This window comes from Oryctolagus cuniculus, chromosome 3, assembly GCF_964237555.1.
Source record: "Oryctolagus cuniculus chromosome 3, mOryCun1.1, whole genome shotgun sequence".
Lineage (NCBI taxonomy): Eukaryota > Metazoa > Chordata > Mammalia > Lagomorpha > Leporidae > Oryctolagus > Oryctolagus cuniculus.
The window spans coordinates 160,045,774-160,064,634 of record NC_091434.1 but is presented as its reverse complement, the minus strand read 5'-3'; the positions used below and the strand labels follow the sequence as shown (position 1 = coordinate 160,064,634).

General features: G+C 40.0%; 1 protein-coding gene across 2 annotated transcripts; it reads right to left on the bottom strand.

Moving 5' to 3' along the window:
* Positions 1-247: 247 nt before the first annotated feature.
* On the bottom strand, positions 248-17,125 carry LOC100337977 (hyaluronidase-4). Of its 2 annotated transcripts, none has more exons than XM_008258250.4 (4): positions 16,942-17,125; positions 14,009-14,968; positions 5,379-5,468; positions 248-714 (listed from the first exon to the last, which is right to left on the bottom strand). In XM_008258250.4, exons 2-4 carry the CDS (start codon positions 14,927-14,929, stop codon positions 283-285), a joined length of 1,443 nt encoding a protein of 480 aa, XP_008256472.2. In that variant the 5' UTR covers positions 14,930-14,968; positions 16,942-17,125; the 3' UTR covers positions 248-282. The 2 variants fall into 2 exon arrangements, with proteins under 2 accessions (XP_008256472.2, XP_051704886.2); XM_051848926.2 differs by lacking the exon at positions 16,942-17,125 and adding an exon at positions 15,791-15,892.
* Between the last annotated feature and the right edge of the window lie 1,736 nt (positions 17,126-18,861).

Below are 18,861 nucleotides of genomic sequence, written 5' to 3'. Positions count from 1 at the left end.
CTCTGCAGCACTTACCATCACCTGATATATATATATGCATTTGTCTATTTATTTTTCTTTTATTGATTTTCTCATAAGAATTTACAGTCCCTGTAGGCATATATATATTATATATATATATATAAAACTTGCTTATTCCTATTGATTCACACAAAATAAACACTCAATAAGTAATTGCTATATCAACGAATGGAGTCAATGGTTACTTTTTTAAACCATAAAACCAATAAATATATTGAAATTAAAGAAAAAGTCAAAGTTTTCTACTCTTCCAGGAAAAATTTAATATTGTAGTAGTAAGTAAAAAAATTTCAGCAGAATCAGAAATAAAGTTATGCAGAAAAAAACTGATAAATCGAAGCATGCAGTAGAAGCTGTATTCTTCCTACTTAAGAGCTCTGAAACACGCTGCTGGTGGCAAGACTCCCCATGCCAGCCATAATAGCAGTGACATACAAATCCATTCTTCATGTCTGTCTCTGCCTTCAGCTTACTGGTTTCAGAAAGGATGAATCTGAGGCTCTTGTTGACGATGTACTTTTTACGGCTGCTTTCAGGCATATGCAGATAGGAGGAGGATTCAGGTATTTTCCGAACACATCTTCCATGATTATTACATAGATTTTGACTGCAGAACTTGGCAGCAGATGTCACATTAACAGCATAATGACCCAATGGCCCTTGAACAGATTGTTTTACAGATAAGCAGGTCTCCTGTGGGGAAAATAGAGATCTACTTAAAGTGCTCTCAAAATGTGATCTCATTATTCTGGTACTAATGCCAGAAGTTTTGTATTTGATAAGGCTAAGGTAGAAAAGCATTTCAGGGGAATTAATCTTTTAAGTGAGGACTAAGCCTTTATAATGTCATATGAGTGATCAGGTATACCTTTTATTTATTTTTTTTTTTTTTTTTTGAATCTTAGAAATTTAATGTATGGTAAATTATTCCATTTCAATAAAGTTCAAAAGCATATAAAATGAAATATTATTTAGGAATGCAAATATGTGATAATAACCCAGAGAAAAGTAAGGGAAAGGAAGAACACAATTAAGAAGGGGAAGGAATGATATGGGGTTGAGTAGGGGTACATAGGGTATTTCAGATGTCAAGGTAATATTGTATTCCTTTTCTTAAATAGAATAGTGGGTACATGAGTTTATTTTTGTGCAAAAAAAAAATGGAATCTATGCATACAAGGCTTCAAGATGTTTGTGGAAAATATGTTGTATAAAAAACCTGTGGGAGGCAGGTGTTCTGGTACATTGGGTTAAGTTGCTGCTCAGGATGCCCACATCCCATATTGGAGCATTGGCTCAAGTCCCTGCTGCTCTGCTTCCAGTCCAGCTCTCTGCTAATGTGCCTAGGAAGCAGCAGACGATGGCTCAAGCGCCTGAGACCCTGCCACCCATGTGGGAGACCCGAATGGAATTCCTAGGTCCTGGCTTCAGCCTGGTTCAGTCCCGACTGTTGGAGCCATTTGGGGAGTGAACCAGCAGATGGGAGATGTCACTTTCTGTCTCTTGCTCTGTTTGTCACTGTGCCTTTCAAATAATTTAGTTAAAAATGAAAAGAAATGCTTGAGTTCATAATATGTATTTTCCTATGAACTTTTTGAAAACACTTTATATACACGAATTTCAAAAATTTTTGCATCAAAATAAGCATATCTTTTTTAAGATTTATTTATTTATTTGAAAGAGTTACACAGAGAGAGAGGAGAGGCAGAGAGGCGGGGAGGGTCTTCAATCCGCTGGTTCACTCCACCAATTGGCCGCAACCGCCGGAGCTGCACCAATCTGAAGCCAGGGGCCAGGAGCCTCTTCCCGGTCTCCCACATGGGTGCAGGGCCCCAAGGACTTGGACCATCCTCTACCTCTTTCCCAGGCCATAGCAGAGAGCTGGACTGGAAGTGGCGCAGCCGGGTCCCGAACCGGTGCCCATATGGGATGCCGGTGCTTCAGGCCAGGATGTTAACCCACTGTGCCATGGTGCCGGCCCTGAAAATAAGCATATCTTTTAATTTTGCTTTTCCACCAACTTTTGGAAGTACCCTCATATTTTTGTATCTATTAAATACTTAGCAAAAGATAGTTAAAATCGTTAAGGAGCACCTTTACATTTATTAAGTGATTGACAGTAGAAAAAAGAAAATTAGAAGTCCAGAGGACCCAGAGGTCCAAATGGGGAACCTTCTCCAGGAGAAGAGAGAGATGGGTGTGTGAATTGCAGGGGGCAGGAAGGACTGAGGGTGCAGAGACAGTGAGTAATGATGGAGCAGAGTGGCCTGGGGAAGAGAGGATGCCCGTTACTTCACTGCCGTGACACACACAGCGACTCTCCAGGTGAAGAGGGGACCGCGCGCAGTGAGTAAAGACAAAGACGAGATTGTGGAAGAGCCGGGGGCCAGAGGTAGCCTGTCTCCGAGTGGAGAAGGGATGTTTCTTTGCCTCTCCGGGCATTCAGTTTTGGTGGACCAGCAAGTGTGTATCTGTTCACATCAGCAGTTTCCCCTATGTGGTGGTATGCATCAGGCTGTCGCTCATGGGGAGAAGCAGGAGCAGACCCTTGTCCCTTTGTTGAAACATAATGTCCAATGCCTCTGTGGTGTGAGCCTGCCCAGGACCTGAGACACGAGGGGACTGTCCCCTGCCTCCTTGGCCTTCCGAGAAATGCAGACATGATGTTCTTATCTTTTTCCTCAAGAGAGAGATGAAGATGGCGCCCTGGTGGTCCCTGGCATTTCAGTGTAATAAGGAATCCTCTAGGGCAGTGTTTCCCAATCTTCTTCATGTTGTGGTACGCACAAAAATGATAATGTTTGGGCCGGCGCCGCGGCTCACTAGGCTAATCCTCCGCCTAGCGGCGCCGGCACACCAGGTTCTAGTCCCGGTCGGGGCGCCGGATTCTGTCCCGGTTGCCCCTCTTCCAGGCCAGCTCTCTGCTGTGGCCAGGGAGTGCAGTGGAGGATGGCCCAGGTGCTTGGGCCCTGCACCCCATGGGAGACCAGGAAAAGCACCTGGCTCCTGGCTCCTGCCATCGGATCAGCGCGGTGCGCCGGCCGCAGCGCGCTGGCCGCGGCGGCCATTGGAGGGTGAACCAATGGCAAAGGAAGACCTTTCTCTCTGTCTCTCTCTCTCTCTCACTGTCCACTCTGCCTCCCCTTCCAGCGCCGATGTGTGGACTCGGAGCCCTGAGCGTCTCAAGTCTCCCCGCTGTTTTCTGTGTGGCGTGCACTCTCCTTGGAGCACTGTCGCGCAGACCCTGGGGCTTCTGCGGCTGGGTCCCGGGACTTTGCTTCCGTGCGGTGGGCGACCTTGTTCTCCCAGTAGGTCGTCCGATTCACGCCTGCTCCATTCAGAAGGGTTTCCCCTGCAATTTTTGTTTGGTTCTATTTTCTGCGGCTACCGTAACTCCCCTTTTATTAAACTAAATTTTCCCGGACTATCGGTGCGCGCCCTCACTATTCCGCCATCTTGGCTCCGCCAGGTATACCTTTTAATAAGAAGACCTTTTACTTATTTGAAACACACAGAGAACAAAAACAAAAATGAACAAATGGTACTACATCACACTAAAAAGTTTCTGTACAATAATAGAAACAATCAACTAATGAGAAAGGAACATCTAGAATGGCAGAAAATATTTGTGAAGCATATCTTATAAGACATTAATATCCAAAATATCTAAGAAATTCCTACAACTCAACAGCAAAACACACTAATAATCTACTTTTTAAGAATGGCGAACAACTTGAATAAATATTTCACTAAAGAAGACATGCAAATTGTAAAAAAAAAAAGGTGAAATGATGCTCAACATCAATATTATCAAGGAAATATAAGTGAAAACTTCAGTGAGTTAATCACCTTACACCTTTTAGGAAGACCATTGTCTTCAAAGCACAAAAGGGCAAGTGTTGATGAGCTTGTAGAGAAGATGGAAACTTTGTACCAGGTTGGTGGGACTGAAAATGGTATAGCAGCCATGAAAATCAGTGTGGAAATTCTTTAAAAAATTCAAAATGGGTTTAAAATGGAATTACCATATAACCCAGCATATATACCAATATACTTCTGGGAATATACCCAAAAGAATTGAAATCACATTCTTGAAGAGGTATCTTCACTTCCATGTTTAATACTGTAGCCAAAATATCCATCCATAGAGCAATGAATAAAAATAATGAATATACATTCAATAGAATATTAATTTTAATCTTAAAAAATAAGGAAATTCTGCCACAAATACAGGTGAATCTAAAAGATGTTATGCTGAGTAAAATGAAGGAGGCATAGAAGGACAAACACTGCATGAGTTCACTTACAGATGATACCTAATACTCAAACTCACAGAGCAGAGAATGAAATAGTAATTGTCAAGGGGTTGGGATGCGGGGAATGAAGTTGTTATTCGATGGGTGTAAAGTTTCACTTATGCCATATAAATAAATTCCAGAAATCTGCTGTACAACTTAGTTAACATTGTACTGTGTGCTTCAAAAAAAGTTAAAAAGGTAGACTTCACATTCAGTGTTCTTTTTTTGATAAGATTTATTTATTTATTAGCGAGGCAAAGTCACAGATAGAGAGAGGGAAAAACAGAGATCTTCCATCCATTGGTCCACTCTCCAAATGGCCGCAAAGACCAGAGCTGGGCCAATCCAAAGTCAGGACCCAGTAGCTTCTTCTGGATCTCTCATGCAAATGCTGGGGCCCAAGAGTGGGCCATCTTCTGCTGCTTTCCCGGGCCATCAGCAGGGAGCTGGATCAGAGGTGGAGCAGCCAGGACTCAAATCAGCACCCATATGGGATGCCGGCACCACAGGCAGAGGTTTAACCCACTACTCCACAGTAAATCATTAATAAACCTTTATTTACAAATATGTTTTACTCTTGTGTGAATTTCTATTTAATCAGAAAAATAATCATTTGGAGAATTTACCCTTCTTGCTATGAATGAAACAATTACTTATCTTTTAAATTTAATATTATTTTTCCTTTTCACATATTACCTGACAAAACTCTTGCAAAGTAGCTTTGTTTTATTTAGTTTAATTCAGCTTTTTTAGACTGATGAGCTGAGATTCAGAGAGGTTAATTAAGATGCCCCGAAGTACATTCCTAGAATCCAAACTATCAACCTCTTATTTAGGGCTGCCTGATTGGAAGAATTGAGCTCTTCCTACCCCTCTGCTAACCACAGAGGCTGGCACAGAGTAGGTGCTCACACAATGTTAGTCCCTCTGGCCATCAAACTTCATTAAAGTCAAGGTAGCAGATAATATGCAACGATTTGGCTTTGATGTGGAAAAAATATTTTAAACTCCAAATATCTAAAATATGTTCAAGATACTGACAGAAAAATCATTACTTACCTTTGAAGTAGTGTACTCATCTCCTCCCCACAATATTATTCCTGCTGCTCCTAATGCAGCACTTTCACCAATTGTATGCACTAGGTCTTCCTAGAAAAGAGAAATGTTAGGAATAGTTTCTGATAATTCAATAAGACTTGTGGTGAAGCAGGTAAAACTGCTGCCTGAGATGCCAATATGCCATATGGGCACCCATCTGAGTCCCGGTTGCTCTACTTCTGAACCAGCTTCCTGTTAATGCACCTTGTAAAGCAACAGAAGATGGCCCAAGTACTTGGGCCCCTGCTACCACATAGGAGATAGGGATGGGATTCCAGGCTACTACTGGCTGCAATTTGCGCACCCCCCCCCCCCCCGCCCCAGCCTTTACAGCCATTTGAAAAGTGAGTGAATCAGTGGATTCTTTTTTTTTTTTTTTTCAGTTGTTAAGCTTTATAGTCAATGGGAGAAACACATAGGAGAGTGAGGGGCCATATCTAAGAGAGGGAAATCTGGATTCATACTGAGTACCAGAAGCCAGCCACGTGGAGGAGTATGTAGGCCAGAAAGCATAGGGCAGGTGGCCCGAAGGCCATGCACCCCAAAGGCACCAGGACAGCAAGTGGATCCAGGGCAAAAAGGAAACATGGCAAAAAGGGGGCCAAAAAGGGCTGGGCCCACTGTGTTTCAGGCCTTTAATTCACTTCTAAAGAGGAGTGATTGACTAGCCTGAGTGGCCAGTGGGCACACAGGTGTAGTCAGGTAGGGATATGAGGTCACACGGGCATGGTGAAAGCATGGTCTTCTAGCTCACAAACCTGATCAGTTCTAACCTATATGCCTGCCTACAACATTCCCCCTCAGAGATTCCATTCCCTTAATCAGTATATACTGATTATTAGTATATACTAAGTAGAGATTTCAACAGACGGTGTCTTGATGTGAGAAAGCAAAGGCTTTGTTTATCCTTTTTGTTTTGAAGAGGTACGTAAGGTCTCTGATTGACTTACAGGAATAATCAGGAATGTCTTTTGAGTTTACCTGTGAAGACTTAATAGGTAGAGATTTAACCCTAATTTTACTGAGGTAGTTGTGCTTAGTAGCACCTGGTAAGGTCCCTTCCATTTACGCTGCAACTGATCTGAAGAGGATCTTTCTGTGAATGGTTTGTTTAGGAATTCCTAATGTTGGAGTTTTTGTCAAAACTTCTTAGTTCCTTGGAACACCTTCTGTAGGTCCCCTGTCCAGCACAGTGTGTCTGTGTCAGGGGCTTTTTAAGCAAATACAAGGCTTAGAATCCAAATCCTGGAATCCATATTCCGAAGAATCCTGTCATCAGCAATTTCCAATGTCAGAACTTCTGTTAGAAGCTCCTTAATTCTTTGGAACAACTCTTGTAGCTACACTGTCCAGCACAGTGTCTGTCTCAGGACCTCTTTAAAGCTATATACAAAAGTTTGGGATCCAAATCTTGGAATCCAAATTCCACAGAATCTTGCCATTCCCAGAAATATCCTCAGCTGCCTTTTTAGTCTATGAGGACCATATATAAAATAGCATCCCTTCTTTTTACTGGAAGAACACACTTCTTCTAGAGTTAGAACATATCCCAGGTAATCTACTTCTAGTTTAGAAACCTGAGCTTTGGGAAGTTTTATATCCTCACTTTCCCAGATTCCAGGTTTAGTGGGATGTAAGAGAAATTATCCCTTAGACAAAGGTTTAGCACACCATAAGATGCATTGAAGCAACTGTCTCATCAGAAGTCCTGAGGCTTTTAACCATTCTGTACTTTGTATTTGGCTTTATGTTAAAACATGTGAGGTAGGAATTTCAGAGATACATGTATCCAAGAGTTCATGTTTGAGGCACTTAATAAGCTTTCAAAAAATGCCTAAAAATACAGGCAATGGAGTTTGACACTTAGACATAAATAGAACTTATGATGGGTTGGAATATAACACACTAGAACAAGGTAAATCTTTGGGAACAAACTTCATCATTAATGCTAATACTGTAGCTCTTTGAGGAGGGAGGTCCTGCATGGGAAGTTAGTACACAGTGACTTCTATTGTTAATTTAACAATTAACACCCTTATGTATGACATCAATGATTACCCGAGGCTCTTGATGTGAGCTGTGTAGGCTATGGAAGCCTTTTGAGTTCACAAACTCCATCAGGATTCAGACAAGGCCATAAGCAAAGTGGAAATTCCCTCCTCTTTTTGGAGAAAAGTACATCCTTCTTTGATGACCACTTCTTTTCACTGGGGTTTTACCCAGGGAGGTTCTCCATGTAGGGACACTTTTTGTATGAGTGTCCTGGCTTTCCATGCCTGAAACGCTCTTGTGGGCTTTTCGGATAGACCAGAATGCCTTTAGGGCTGACTCTGAGATTACTGAGTGTTAGTTATAGCAATTGTCACTCTATGAGTCTGCTGTATGGACTCCTTCCCATGTTGGAGCATTTACTCCTCTTTAATTCTATTTACTATTAGCAGTAAACACTTAATTGTGGGGAGCAACTCGGACTAGACTAAGTTACTGGAATTAAGACTTATTCTATGCATCTGCTTTCCCACAATATGGCGCTGAGAAGGGAACCAGCTTCTACACAGCTGCCTCCAGTTCAACCAATAAACTGTAGGACCTGCTCCTGATTGGAGGAGAGCAGCGTACTCGGCATGTGGGTAGCAGAGTTGGGATTGGTGGAAGAGGACTATAAAGGAGGAGAGAGACAACATGCATGAGGAACATCTAAGGGGAACATCTATCTGAAGGAACACCTGAGGAACACCTGTGCAGCCCCCGAGAGAGCCGGCCGGCGGTGTGCCGCTCCCCCGCGGAAGTGGGGAATGTGGCAGGGGGAACCGCCCTTCCACGGAGGTGGAAGGGACGGTAGCCAACCCGGGAAGAACCAGCAGCAAACCCGGGGAGGGCCGAGCAGACGAAAGAACAACGCAGGGTCTTGTGTTGTTCCTCCACGAAGACGGGGAGCGACATAATGGTGCCGTGACTCGGATGTGAAGCCTAGGCAGGGTTCAGTGTCGTTCCTCCACGAAGAGGGGGAGCGACATAATGGTGCCGTGACTCGGATATGAAGCCTAGGCAGGGTTTAGTGTTGCTCCTCCATGAAGAGGGGGAGCGACACTTAATCCTATTGACATGATCACTTTAACAATCAATTCCACCTATATGATCACTTTTAAACTTAAGATGTTACTTTCACCACCCAGCCCAAGGGGATTTGGGATCCCATGGCAAATTTATTAAACTGTACCCTTAGAAGTAAGTCCATAGGAATGCATAGGAATACAGCTTTTACAGTTTCAGATACATTTTCTCCCTCTTTCTCTCTTTTTCTCTCTATTCTCCTTCCTCTCTCGTTCTCTCTCTCTCCTTTTTAAATAAATAAATAAATAAAATCTTTAAAAAATAAAGACTCTACCCATTGACTAAGGTAAAGAACACATTAATAATGTTATCCCTTAATTGAAAATGAATCTTGATGTGAATGGAAGGGGAGAGGGAGCGGGAGAGTGGAGGGTCGCGGGTGGGAGGGAAGTTATGGGGGGGGAGCCATTGTAATCCATAAGCTGTACTTTGGAAATTTATATTCATTAAATAAAAGTTAAAAAAATAATGTTATCCTTGTTTCTAAAACGGAGAACCATAGCAGAATTGGAAACAGTGGATCCTTAATTTATTCTTAAATTATTTGATAATATTTATGATGTCCCAGACAATGTTCTAATTGCTGCAAATAACAGATTCCAGGTCATGTTCTTGAGGGAATGCTTTAGTTTGATAGATGAGACAGACATATAAAGAAGTAATTACAGTATCAGTTTCAATTTTAGTATCACTCACAGGGCATATTTTGATTAAAAGTGCTTAATACTGCATGGAAGAGAGTCTGTGAAAGTTTCCTTGAACAGCTGAAATTGCAGGCGGGGCCCTGAGAATGAAAGGGAATTCACAAGAGAGGCAAGAGGGCAGTTTCGTGCCTATAAGGAAGAATAAAACAGAGGCTCATATGCAGCAAGAATACCAGCCCTCCCGAACACAACCAACAACTCCTGTGGTAAAGTGCACAGAATTTGAGGAGAAGTGAAAGCATATGAATCTTTGCATATAAGTAAATATCTATGGAGTGGCTACTTTGTATAATGCTGTACCCAGATTCTGAGAACCTGGGAAGGGTTAGAAGTTCTCGTAACAGTAAATTTACTGTGTATGGGTACGGGTTGTATTTCATCAAGCTATTAAATGCTCGTCTTTTCTACATTAAAAATATTTTTTTAAAAAATTGCTATTTTAAAGTGTTACAACTTGACACAATAAATTTTTAGTACTAGAAAGACACAAATTTTCAACTTTGAAAGATAATTTTACATGCTGTCAGGATGATATAGACAAAGATAACCAATTAGGAGATGATGGAAATTGTTCAGTGAGATATGGTGAGGCCTCAACAAAGGCAATGTCAGTTCTTGTACAGCAGAAGGGATAGTTGAAGAGTTACTTAGAAATCAAAATAGAAAAGTCTTAGAGGAAGAGAAGAGAAGTGCCCAAGCAACTCTCAAATTGGGTAATTAAGTAGACTGTAATTCACCAAGAATCTGAGGAGGTGGGGCCGGCACTGCAGTGCTGGCATCCATATGGGCGCTGGTTCAAGTCCCAGCTGCACTAGGTCCCTGATAATGTGCTTGGAAAAACACTGGAGGATGGCCAGGTGTTTGGGCCCCTGCACCCATGTGGGAGACCTGGAAGAAGCTTCTGGTTCCTGGTTTGAGATCAGCCCAGCTCTGGCCATTGCCGTCACTTAGGAAGTGAACCAGTAGATGGAAGACCTCTCTCTTTCTCTTCCCCTATCCCCGCCTCTGCCTCTGCCTCTCTGTAACTCTGGTTTTCAAATCAATAAATAAGTCTTTAAAAAAAATAGAAAATGCTTCTTTAATGGGAGAGGGAGGAGGAGAAAGGATGGGAGACTGGTGGGAGGGCAGTATGGTGGGACGAATCACTATATTCCTAGAGCTGTACTTACGTAATGCATGAAGTCTGTATTCCTTAAATAAAAGGTTTCTTTGGGAGGAAAAAATAAATTTTAAAAAAAGCCAAAGGGTTGAAATATTACCAAAAACCTTTCTTTTTAACATTGTGGAATTAAGTGTTCTTTGAAGTGTAAAAAGAAAGTGACATTGCTATTGCTTTGTGGCATTTTCTTGAGAACACATATTCTGTTCATAAAGTATCTCAATGATCATATTCTCTGGATATGAGAAATCCTAGGATTAGAGTTGAATCCCACACAAAAAAGTGGGTCATTTTTATTAGACAAGGCAGAGGCAGTAACAACAAAAAAATGCAGCCCAAACTTTTCTTTTTAAAAACCTTTTGCTTAAGGAAGTACATCAACATTTCTATGATTAAAATAATGAAAAAAAAGAAAGAAAATGCTTCTTCAAAAAAAGAAAAAAAGAATCTGAGGAAGTTGTGTTTAAGATTATATACCAGCCGGTGCCGCGGCTCACTAGGCTAATCCTCCGCCTTGCGGCACCTGCACACCAGGTTCTAGTCCCGGTCAGGGCACCGGATTCTGTCCCAGTTGCCCCTCTTTCAGGCCAGCTCTCTTCTGTGGCCAGGGAGTGGCCACGGCGGCCATTGAGGGTGAACCAACGGCAAAGGAAGACCTTTCTCTCTGTCTCTCTCTTTCACTGTCCACTCTGCCCGTTAAAAAAAAAAAAAAAATATATGCATTGTATCTTTTGATTTTCACAACAACCCTGTAAGATAGGGTCCAAAATTATCTTTATTTTAATAGAAGATGCCCCTCTTCCAGGCCAGCTCTCTGCTATGGCCAGGGAGTGCAGTGGAGGATGGCCCAAGTGCTTGGGCCCTGCACCCCATGGGAGACCAGGAGAAGCACCTGGCTCCTGCCATCGGATCAGTGCGGTGCACTGGCTGCAGTGCCCTGGCAGCGGCGGCCATTGGAGGGTGAACCAACAGCAAAAAGGAAGACCTTTCTCTCTGTCTCTCTCACTGTCCACTCTGCCTGTCAAAAGAAAGAGAAAGAAAAGAAAAGAAAAGAAAAGAAAAGAAAAGAAAAGAAAAGAAAAGAAAAGAAAAGAAAAGAAAAGAAAAGAAAAGGAAGAAAGGAAAATAAAGGAGATTATATACCAAGAGCAAAGATATGGGAAATAGAGAGAGATGTGTGGTAGATGGGATAACTGTTGGAGCAACCTGCATTCTTGCCTCATCTACAAAGTGTGGAGAGTCCAGTGCAAAGGTATAGCACTCAAAAACTTGAATGAGTAAATGGCCTGGCAACAGCAAAGCTTCCCTGAGGTTCAGCAGGATAGGTTGAGTGTTCCTTGTCTGAAGAGCTTGAAACCTGAGTGCTTCAGATTTGGGATTTTTTTAAATTTTGGAATATTTGTATACATGAAATGAGATGTCTTGAGGATGGAATCCAAGACTCAAAATAAAATCCATTTATGTTTCATGTACACGTTACCTGAAGGTAATTTTGTGCAGTACTTGTAATGCATTTGTATTTTGACTGTGACCCCCATCACATGAGGTCAAGAATGTAATCCTCCACTGGTGGCATCAACCAGGGCTCAAAGTTTCAGATGTTGGAACATTTCCGACTTTTTTTTTTTTATTTTTCATATTATGGATACCAACATGTATTAGTAATACTTGTGTTTTGCAATTTGTCAATGTGACACAAGAAAGGAAGTTATTCTTCAATTAGACTAATTGGTATCACATTCCTCACACATAAATCAAGTCTTTTGTTTAAATTAAGACATTTCTGAAAGGAAAGACCAGGCAGAGTTGGTAAGAAAATTAAATTGAAAAATTTATGTTACTTAGCAGACAAGAAAAATCCACGCTTTAGGTTGATATGTGAAATATACAAGGCAATAGGAAATCATGAAAACATTTCAATATTATATTCAGATAAATCTATACTTTTTGATGAATAGAGTAAGATTTCTGATGTAGAGTTTCTAGATGATACTCAATCCATAATTTACTTCAACAGTCTAATAGTACAAAAATGGAAAAGACATAAATAAGACATTCATGAAAATATCTCATCTCTCAATTTTATTCAAGATAAACTATCTGAATGTATCAGTAATATACTATTCCTAACACTTTTTATAAACTCAACAAATAATATTTAAGAGTAATTTTATTTATTTAAAAGTCAGAGTGACACAGAGAAAGGGAGAGATAGAGAAAGAAAAAGATCTTCCATCTGCTGGTTTACTCCCCAAATAACCACAATGTCCAGGGCTGGGCCAGACCAAGCCAGAAGCAGGCCTTGCTCTGCTACAATGACAACGCCTCAATAAGTAATTTTTATGACTAAATATAATCTAGTCTTTTTCCTAAAACTACTTCAAAAAATGACATGATTTGAGAGATCTATCACTTGAGAAATACCACATGAGTGATGTCTTAAGACACTTGAAAAACTGGGTTTTGAAAGGATTTGATTTGTTCTATGTCACACCCAGAAGGTAGAACTAGAAGTATGAAATTATCCAGAGGCAAAGAAGATGCAGCTTATTCAACGACTTTCTATAAATTAATATTGCCCCTTCTAACATGGGCCCAGATAAGAAATGATTCATGTTTGTGTGGCAGGTGGATTAGATACCTCTGAGATTCCTCCAAATATTTTCCATGATGTTATGATTCATTACCTCTTCACCTTCTGAATACCTATTTTGAATACTTAGTTATACTGCAGTGAGGAAAATGTCAAATCTAATGAATAATATTTGGGTCAATAGATTTTATCCTGCAATATTTTGGCAATGGCTATTGCATTTAAATATCCTCACTTCAAACATCAGTGGTCTAAGAAAGTGAGTTATGCATCATCTATGCAACAGGCCTCGTTCTTTATTGGATATAACTGAATTGTTAGTTCTCAGGTGTGAATGAAGAGTTCTGGAATTTTTTTACCTAGCTAACCATCCAATGAGTGCATCCTTACAATGCGGTTAAAACTTAAATGCTTCTAGTATCTGCAAATTCATTAACTTCCAAACAAGTTCATCTCCACATCTCTGCATTTCCCAATTTGTGTTCTCTAAAGATTCCATGTTTTTACATAACTTTCAATGTTTTTATAATAACCACTAGATGGTACTGTAGACTCTTAAAGATAAAGTCACTTTTTTAAAAAATCAGGAAAACTAAAACATAAAAATGCAATATAATGAAAAATGTGATTGTTTTGTAGCTTTCCCTAAGCTCTATTTTATATGTTTCTGATTGGAAACCCACTGTATGCTTTCATAGAAATTTACTCTGAAATTTCTTCCTGGTTAAAATTAATCTGTTAACATGATTTAACTAAAGTTTTAACAATTGTTCTGCAGAAAAACTCTGTGAATTTTAAGCTAGAAAAAAATCGTTGTGCAAAAATTCTCAGTGTACATCTAATCATCAGTGACACTGTTTCAGAATTAGGTTGACATTTGAGGAAATAAATACCTATAATAATAGAATAACTTTCTGCTACTAAGAGAAAATAACTATTTTTCAACATTTCTTTCTAGACATTTACGTATAATTCTATTAATGGTACTTTTTTTTATGTGAGTGACTGTACTTTTTCTTACCTGTGACAGAGTTTCAATGCTATGTAAATAAAATGGTCTGGAAAAAACAAAAACTGGCAAAACGTAGTCATGTCTAGTCATATTAGCGATTCTCATGGCTTCTCTAACACGATAATGAACAAATTTCAAAGCATTTGCACTTGACTTCAGTATTTTATCCAAATATATTGAAGGATAAAGTGCTGTGCTTTTTTCCCACAGCCACAGGAGTTGGTCATTGCGGAAAATTTCATCATCTGGGCAATTACCTGTGTATATGCCTGAATTTACTTTGTAATCATAATTGTAGCAGTCTGGATAGAGATAAAAGCCCCATAAACGTTTTGGTCTCATTTCTAAAGCCAGGGTGAGAGTTATATTCATAAAACTCCTTCCGGCATTTTCAAATTCCTGTTGGGCGACCTTTTCCACTTTCGCTTCTGACCAGTAAGGATGATGGTTCCTAGCGAAGGCCAGGGAGTGTTCTCTGTATGTTATCCTGTTGCCCCAGTTTCTGTCCCACTGGGGTTTCCAACTTCCCCAGTCAATAACAGCAAGTCCTTCTGCTCTCCACCAAGGGACAACTTCTGTGATGTCGCTGGCAACTTTCTTGAGGTGTGCAGACAGGCTCATGTTCTGCGGGATCCCTCCATTATAGGAGTCTCCGTCTTGAGAGAAATAAGGGTAATTGCCCAATTCATTTGGATGAAATATGGTAATTGTTGATCCACTCTCTGTCTCTGTAGGGTTGGATAAAATGTTAAATACCTGGAGGTTCATATTCACATTAAAGCTATGCCTGCAATACACTGTTGGAGCAGCCCAAAAAATGTTGAAAGGCTGGTTTTTGATCACTGGGTGCATTGCTGGCTTCAGGGCTGGCTGAGTGTCCATGGACAAGAGCAGCAACACTCCCAATCCTGCCACCCACTGGTTGCTCATGGCCTGTAGTGTTCAGCATCACAGTCGTTTCCTGGAGTCCTGTAGTTTTGAAGTACACAATGAATAGGTCAGATTTTTTTAAAAACACTATGAGGTTTATTAATATAGTATGCAGGCCTAATTCAAAGTTTCATTTGAACAAGGAATGAAAAATGAAACTTTTTAAAAGATTTATTTATTTGAAAGGTACAGTTACAGACGGGGGGAAACACAGAGATCTTTCATCCACTCCCAAGATGATTGCAAGCAGCCAGGTCTCCCATGTGGGTTGTAGGGGCCCAAGCACTTGGGCCGTCCTCTACTCCCCTCCCAGGTGCACCAGCAGGAAAACGGATCTGAAGTTGAGCAGCCAGGACTCCAACCAGAGCTCATAAGTGATGCCAGCATCACAGGCAGTGATTTAACCCACAACACCAGCCCCAGGAAACTTTTTTTAATAATTTGAAATGTGGGGGCCAGTGTTGTGGCACAGTGTGTTAAGCCACCACCTGTGATACCAGCATACCCTATGTGAATGCAGGTTCCAGTCACAGCTGCTCCACAGCTCCCCTCCAGCTCCCTGTTGACATGCCTGGGAAAGCTTAGGAAGATGTCCTAGGTGCTTGGGACCCTGCACCCACATGTGAGACCTTGATGAATTCCTGGCTTTTGGCTTCTGCCTGGCCCAGCCTAGTTGTTGTGGCCATTTGGAGTGTAAACCCGTGGATGGAAAATCACTCTCTTTTTCTCTCTTTCCCTCTCTCTCTCTCTCTCTCTCTCTCTCTCTCTCTGGCTTCTTCTCTCTGTCACTGTGCCTTTCAAAATAAATACATAATTTTTTTTAACAAATGAATAAATACGATGCTTCATTTAAATCCTCACCTATGCAAACTGAATCTGCAAGCTGTTCTGAATTCAGTTTCCTGTATACTAACCCAGACAATCCTGTACTGACAAGCCCTTTACCGTATGAGGAACTAGAAAAAAAAAACTTTAGTGGATTACCATATCTTTTTATTGTTTACTGGAAAGGTGACTTCAAGAATATCCTTAGTTGAAAATTAATGAATATTGGTATTTTAGCAAATGTGAAATAAAGCAAAAAGAAATAAACTTTACTAACTTGAAATATCTTACACACAATTTGAAATGCACTGACCTCAAGGTTTATCCTTCATTTTTAAAAGACAGAAAGAAAAAAAAATCAAAAAAGAAATGCCTGTGTATATCAGTTTTGCTGAAAATAAAGTTTTGTCAAACTTTGTTTTGTATCTTTTTCAAACCAATGATTAAGAAGGAGATGCCACTATAGTTGTAATGACCTGTGATCATTTTAAAATTTACTGAATATGAGTAAATGGTCATCTTCTTTTTTCTAACATTTATTATATGAAAGAGCACAGAGGGAGACAGAAAGGCACACACAGAGAGAGAGAAAGAATAGAGAGAGATCTTCCATCTTCTATCCATTCACTTCCCCAAATGACCACAACACCAGGGCTAGGTCAAGGTGAAGCCAGGAGCCAGGAGCTTCATTGAGATCTTCCACGTGGGTGCAGGGATACAAGTGCTTGGGTCATCTTCTGCTAATTTCCCAAGAGCATTAGCAGATAGCTGAATCAGAAGTAGAGCAGCCAAGACTTAAATCGCTACCTATATGGGATACCATTGTAGCAAGCAGCTTGATTCACTAAGCCACAATGCTGGCCCCTTATTTGATTGTTATTTATAATCCTTGCATATATTCCCACTGAACTGTACTCTTTTTACTTTTGACTTCTTGAACTCTTTAGTTAGTGGATCATTAGGTTTTTCACTGTGATATAAATTCAAAATGTGCTATCTCAAAAACAAGGAAGGAAAGGAGGAAGGAAGGAGAAGAGAAAGAGAAAAGGGGGCGGGAATGAGGGGGGAATGAATATCATTATATTCTTAGAATTGTATCTGTGAAAAATAAATAAAATAAATAACAGAGAAATTACCATTAGAAGTAAAATAGGCTGAAATAGAAAACAGGAAGAGATGTCAATTACCTGTGAGTTAATTGTGGATTTTTGGTGCTATTGCCTCTCAGACATGTAAATAAGCTGAAAACCCAATTTGTTCTTTTACTCCAAAATTTTCCCATGAAGAAATTAGATTGTATTTCAGCAGTTAAAGTCCAAGTGAAGCTTGGCTCTTTTGTACCTTCTAACTAGTCAGTTGGGACAAAAACTGCCAAAGAATCTTCCCAGAATATAAGAACCGTCTAACAGTTGGTATGTTCCAACCAGTAAGATCTCACTTTGAAAAAAATATGGTTGAACTTACGTATCAAAATTAGTTTATTGTGTACTTTCTGTACAAAAGTAGTAATCATATTTTTCTCTGATGTAATTCAACTCAGTCTTTTAAAATAGGTGTACATTATCTATGCAGTTCCCATTGTCTTAATGTAATGAACACAGGAAAAGACACCAACTAAAATCACATATTAACTCTCACATTGTCACAGCCCATGTTTGTACTTGAGCAAATCCTAGGCTTTCTGCACTACACAGTGAAATTTTTAGTCAGCCAGTGTGAATGCTAATTACTCCTGGAAGTGAATTGACTCTGTGTGGAATTTGTATTGTGGCACCAGATGAGTCTCATGTCACCAGAGATGGCGCCACACCCTTCATCCTTCTCCAACTAGGAAGTCTTATTGCCATTCCCCCGGAAAAATAAAAGAAGTAAAGATCCTCTTCATCTTGCCTGCTGTTAGGAGAAATGCAAGAGTTTCCATTCCCCATAAATATTATTCTTTATCTCCTTCATACCATGGTGGTACATGCTGGCTCTACAGTTGGCCCTTTGTATCCATGGGTTCCATGTTTACGGATTCAACCTAGTACAGATAGAAAATATTTGAGAAAAAAATTGGGTCTGTAACTGAACATATAATATTTTTCTTGTCATTATTCCCTAAACAATGCAGTAAATGCACCTATTTATATAGTATTTACATTTTATAAGGTAATATACATAATCTAGAAATGATAATAATGACACAGGAGTATTGCATAGGCTATATATAAATACTACATCACTTTGGATAAAATATCCATTGATTCTGATATTTGTAGGGGTCTATAGCCCATTCCCTGCAGACACCAAAGAATGACTGTGAATGCCTAATAAATTGTGACTTCCTCAGGAAAAAACATTCTTTTTTTTGAATATCATATCATGTGACACTTTCCAGGGGCAAAATGATACAAAATATTGTACTTAGTAAAATTCAATTATGTATCCTTTTCTAGAAGATTTTGATCATATTTTATGTGAGTATAAATGTTACCAGCTCATTAAAATTTTATTTTGGGCTTTACCTTAATCCCCAGTATGGATTTTATTTTATTTTTTAACATTTATTTATTTGATAGGTAGACTGACATAGAGAGGGGGAGAGAGAGAGAGAGAGATCCATCTGCCATTTGCTGGTTCATTCCCAAAATAGCTGCAAGGGCCTGGGTTGGGCCAGGCATAATCCAGAAGCCCAAAACTCCATCTACTCTCTCTCTCTCGCATGTGGCTGTCAGAGGCCCAAGTAGTTGGGCCATCTTGCATCAACAGGGAGCTAGAATGGAAGGGAAGCGGCTAAGACTCAAACTGGGACTCTCATATAGGAGGTTGGTATTATATGTAGTGGCTTAACCTGCTGGCCACAACACCACCCTCTAGAGAATGCATTTTATAACAAATTCTGCTATGGTACAAAAGTATGCATTATGAGTGGTATGAATTTTTAAATATAATTATTTCTACATAATGTCCTCTGATATTCATTTTTCTAATCATTTTAATTATCCAAGATATCAGACTAGCTCTACATTTTCCTACTCATAACATATATAAACTCATACATTAACATACACAAATACATACATACTCTTGAATTTTTATTCAACAAATCTTTCTGAGTATTTAAT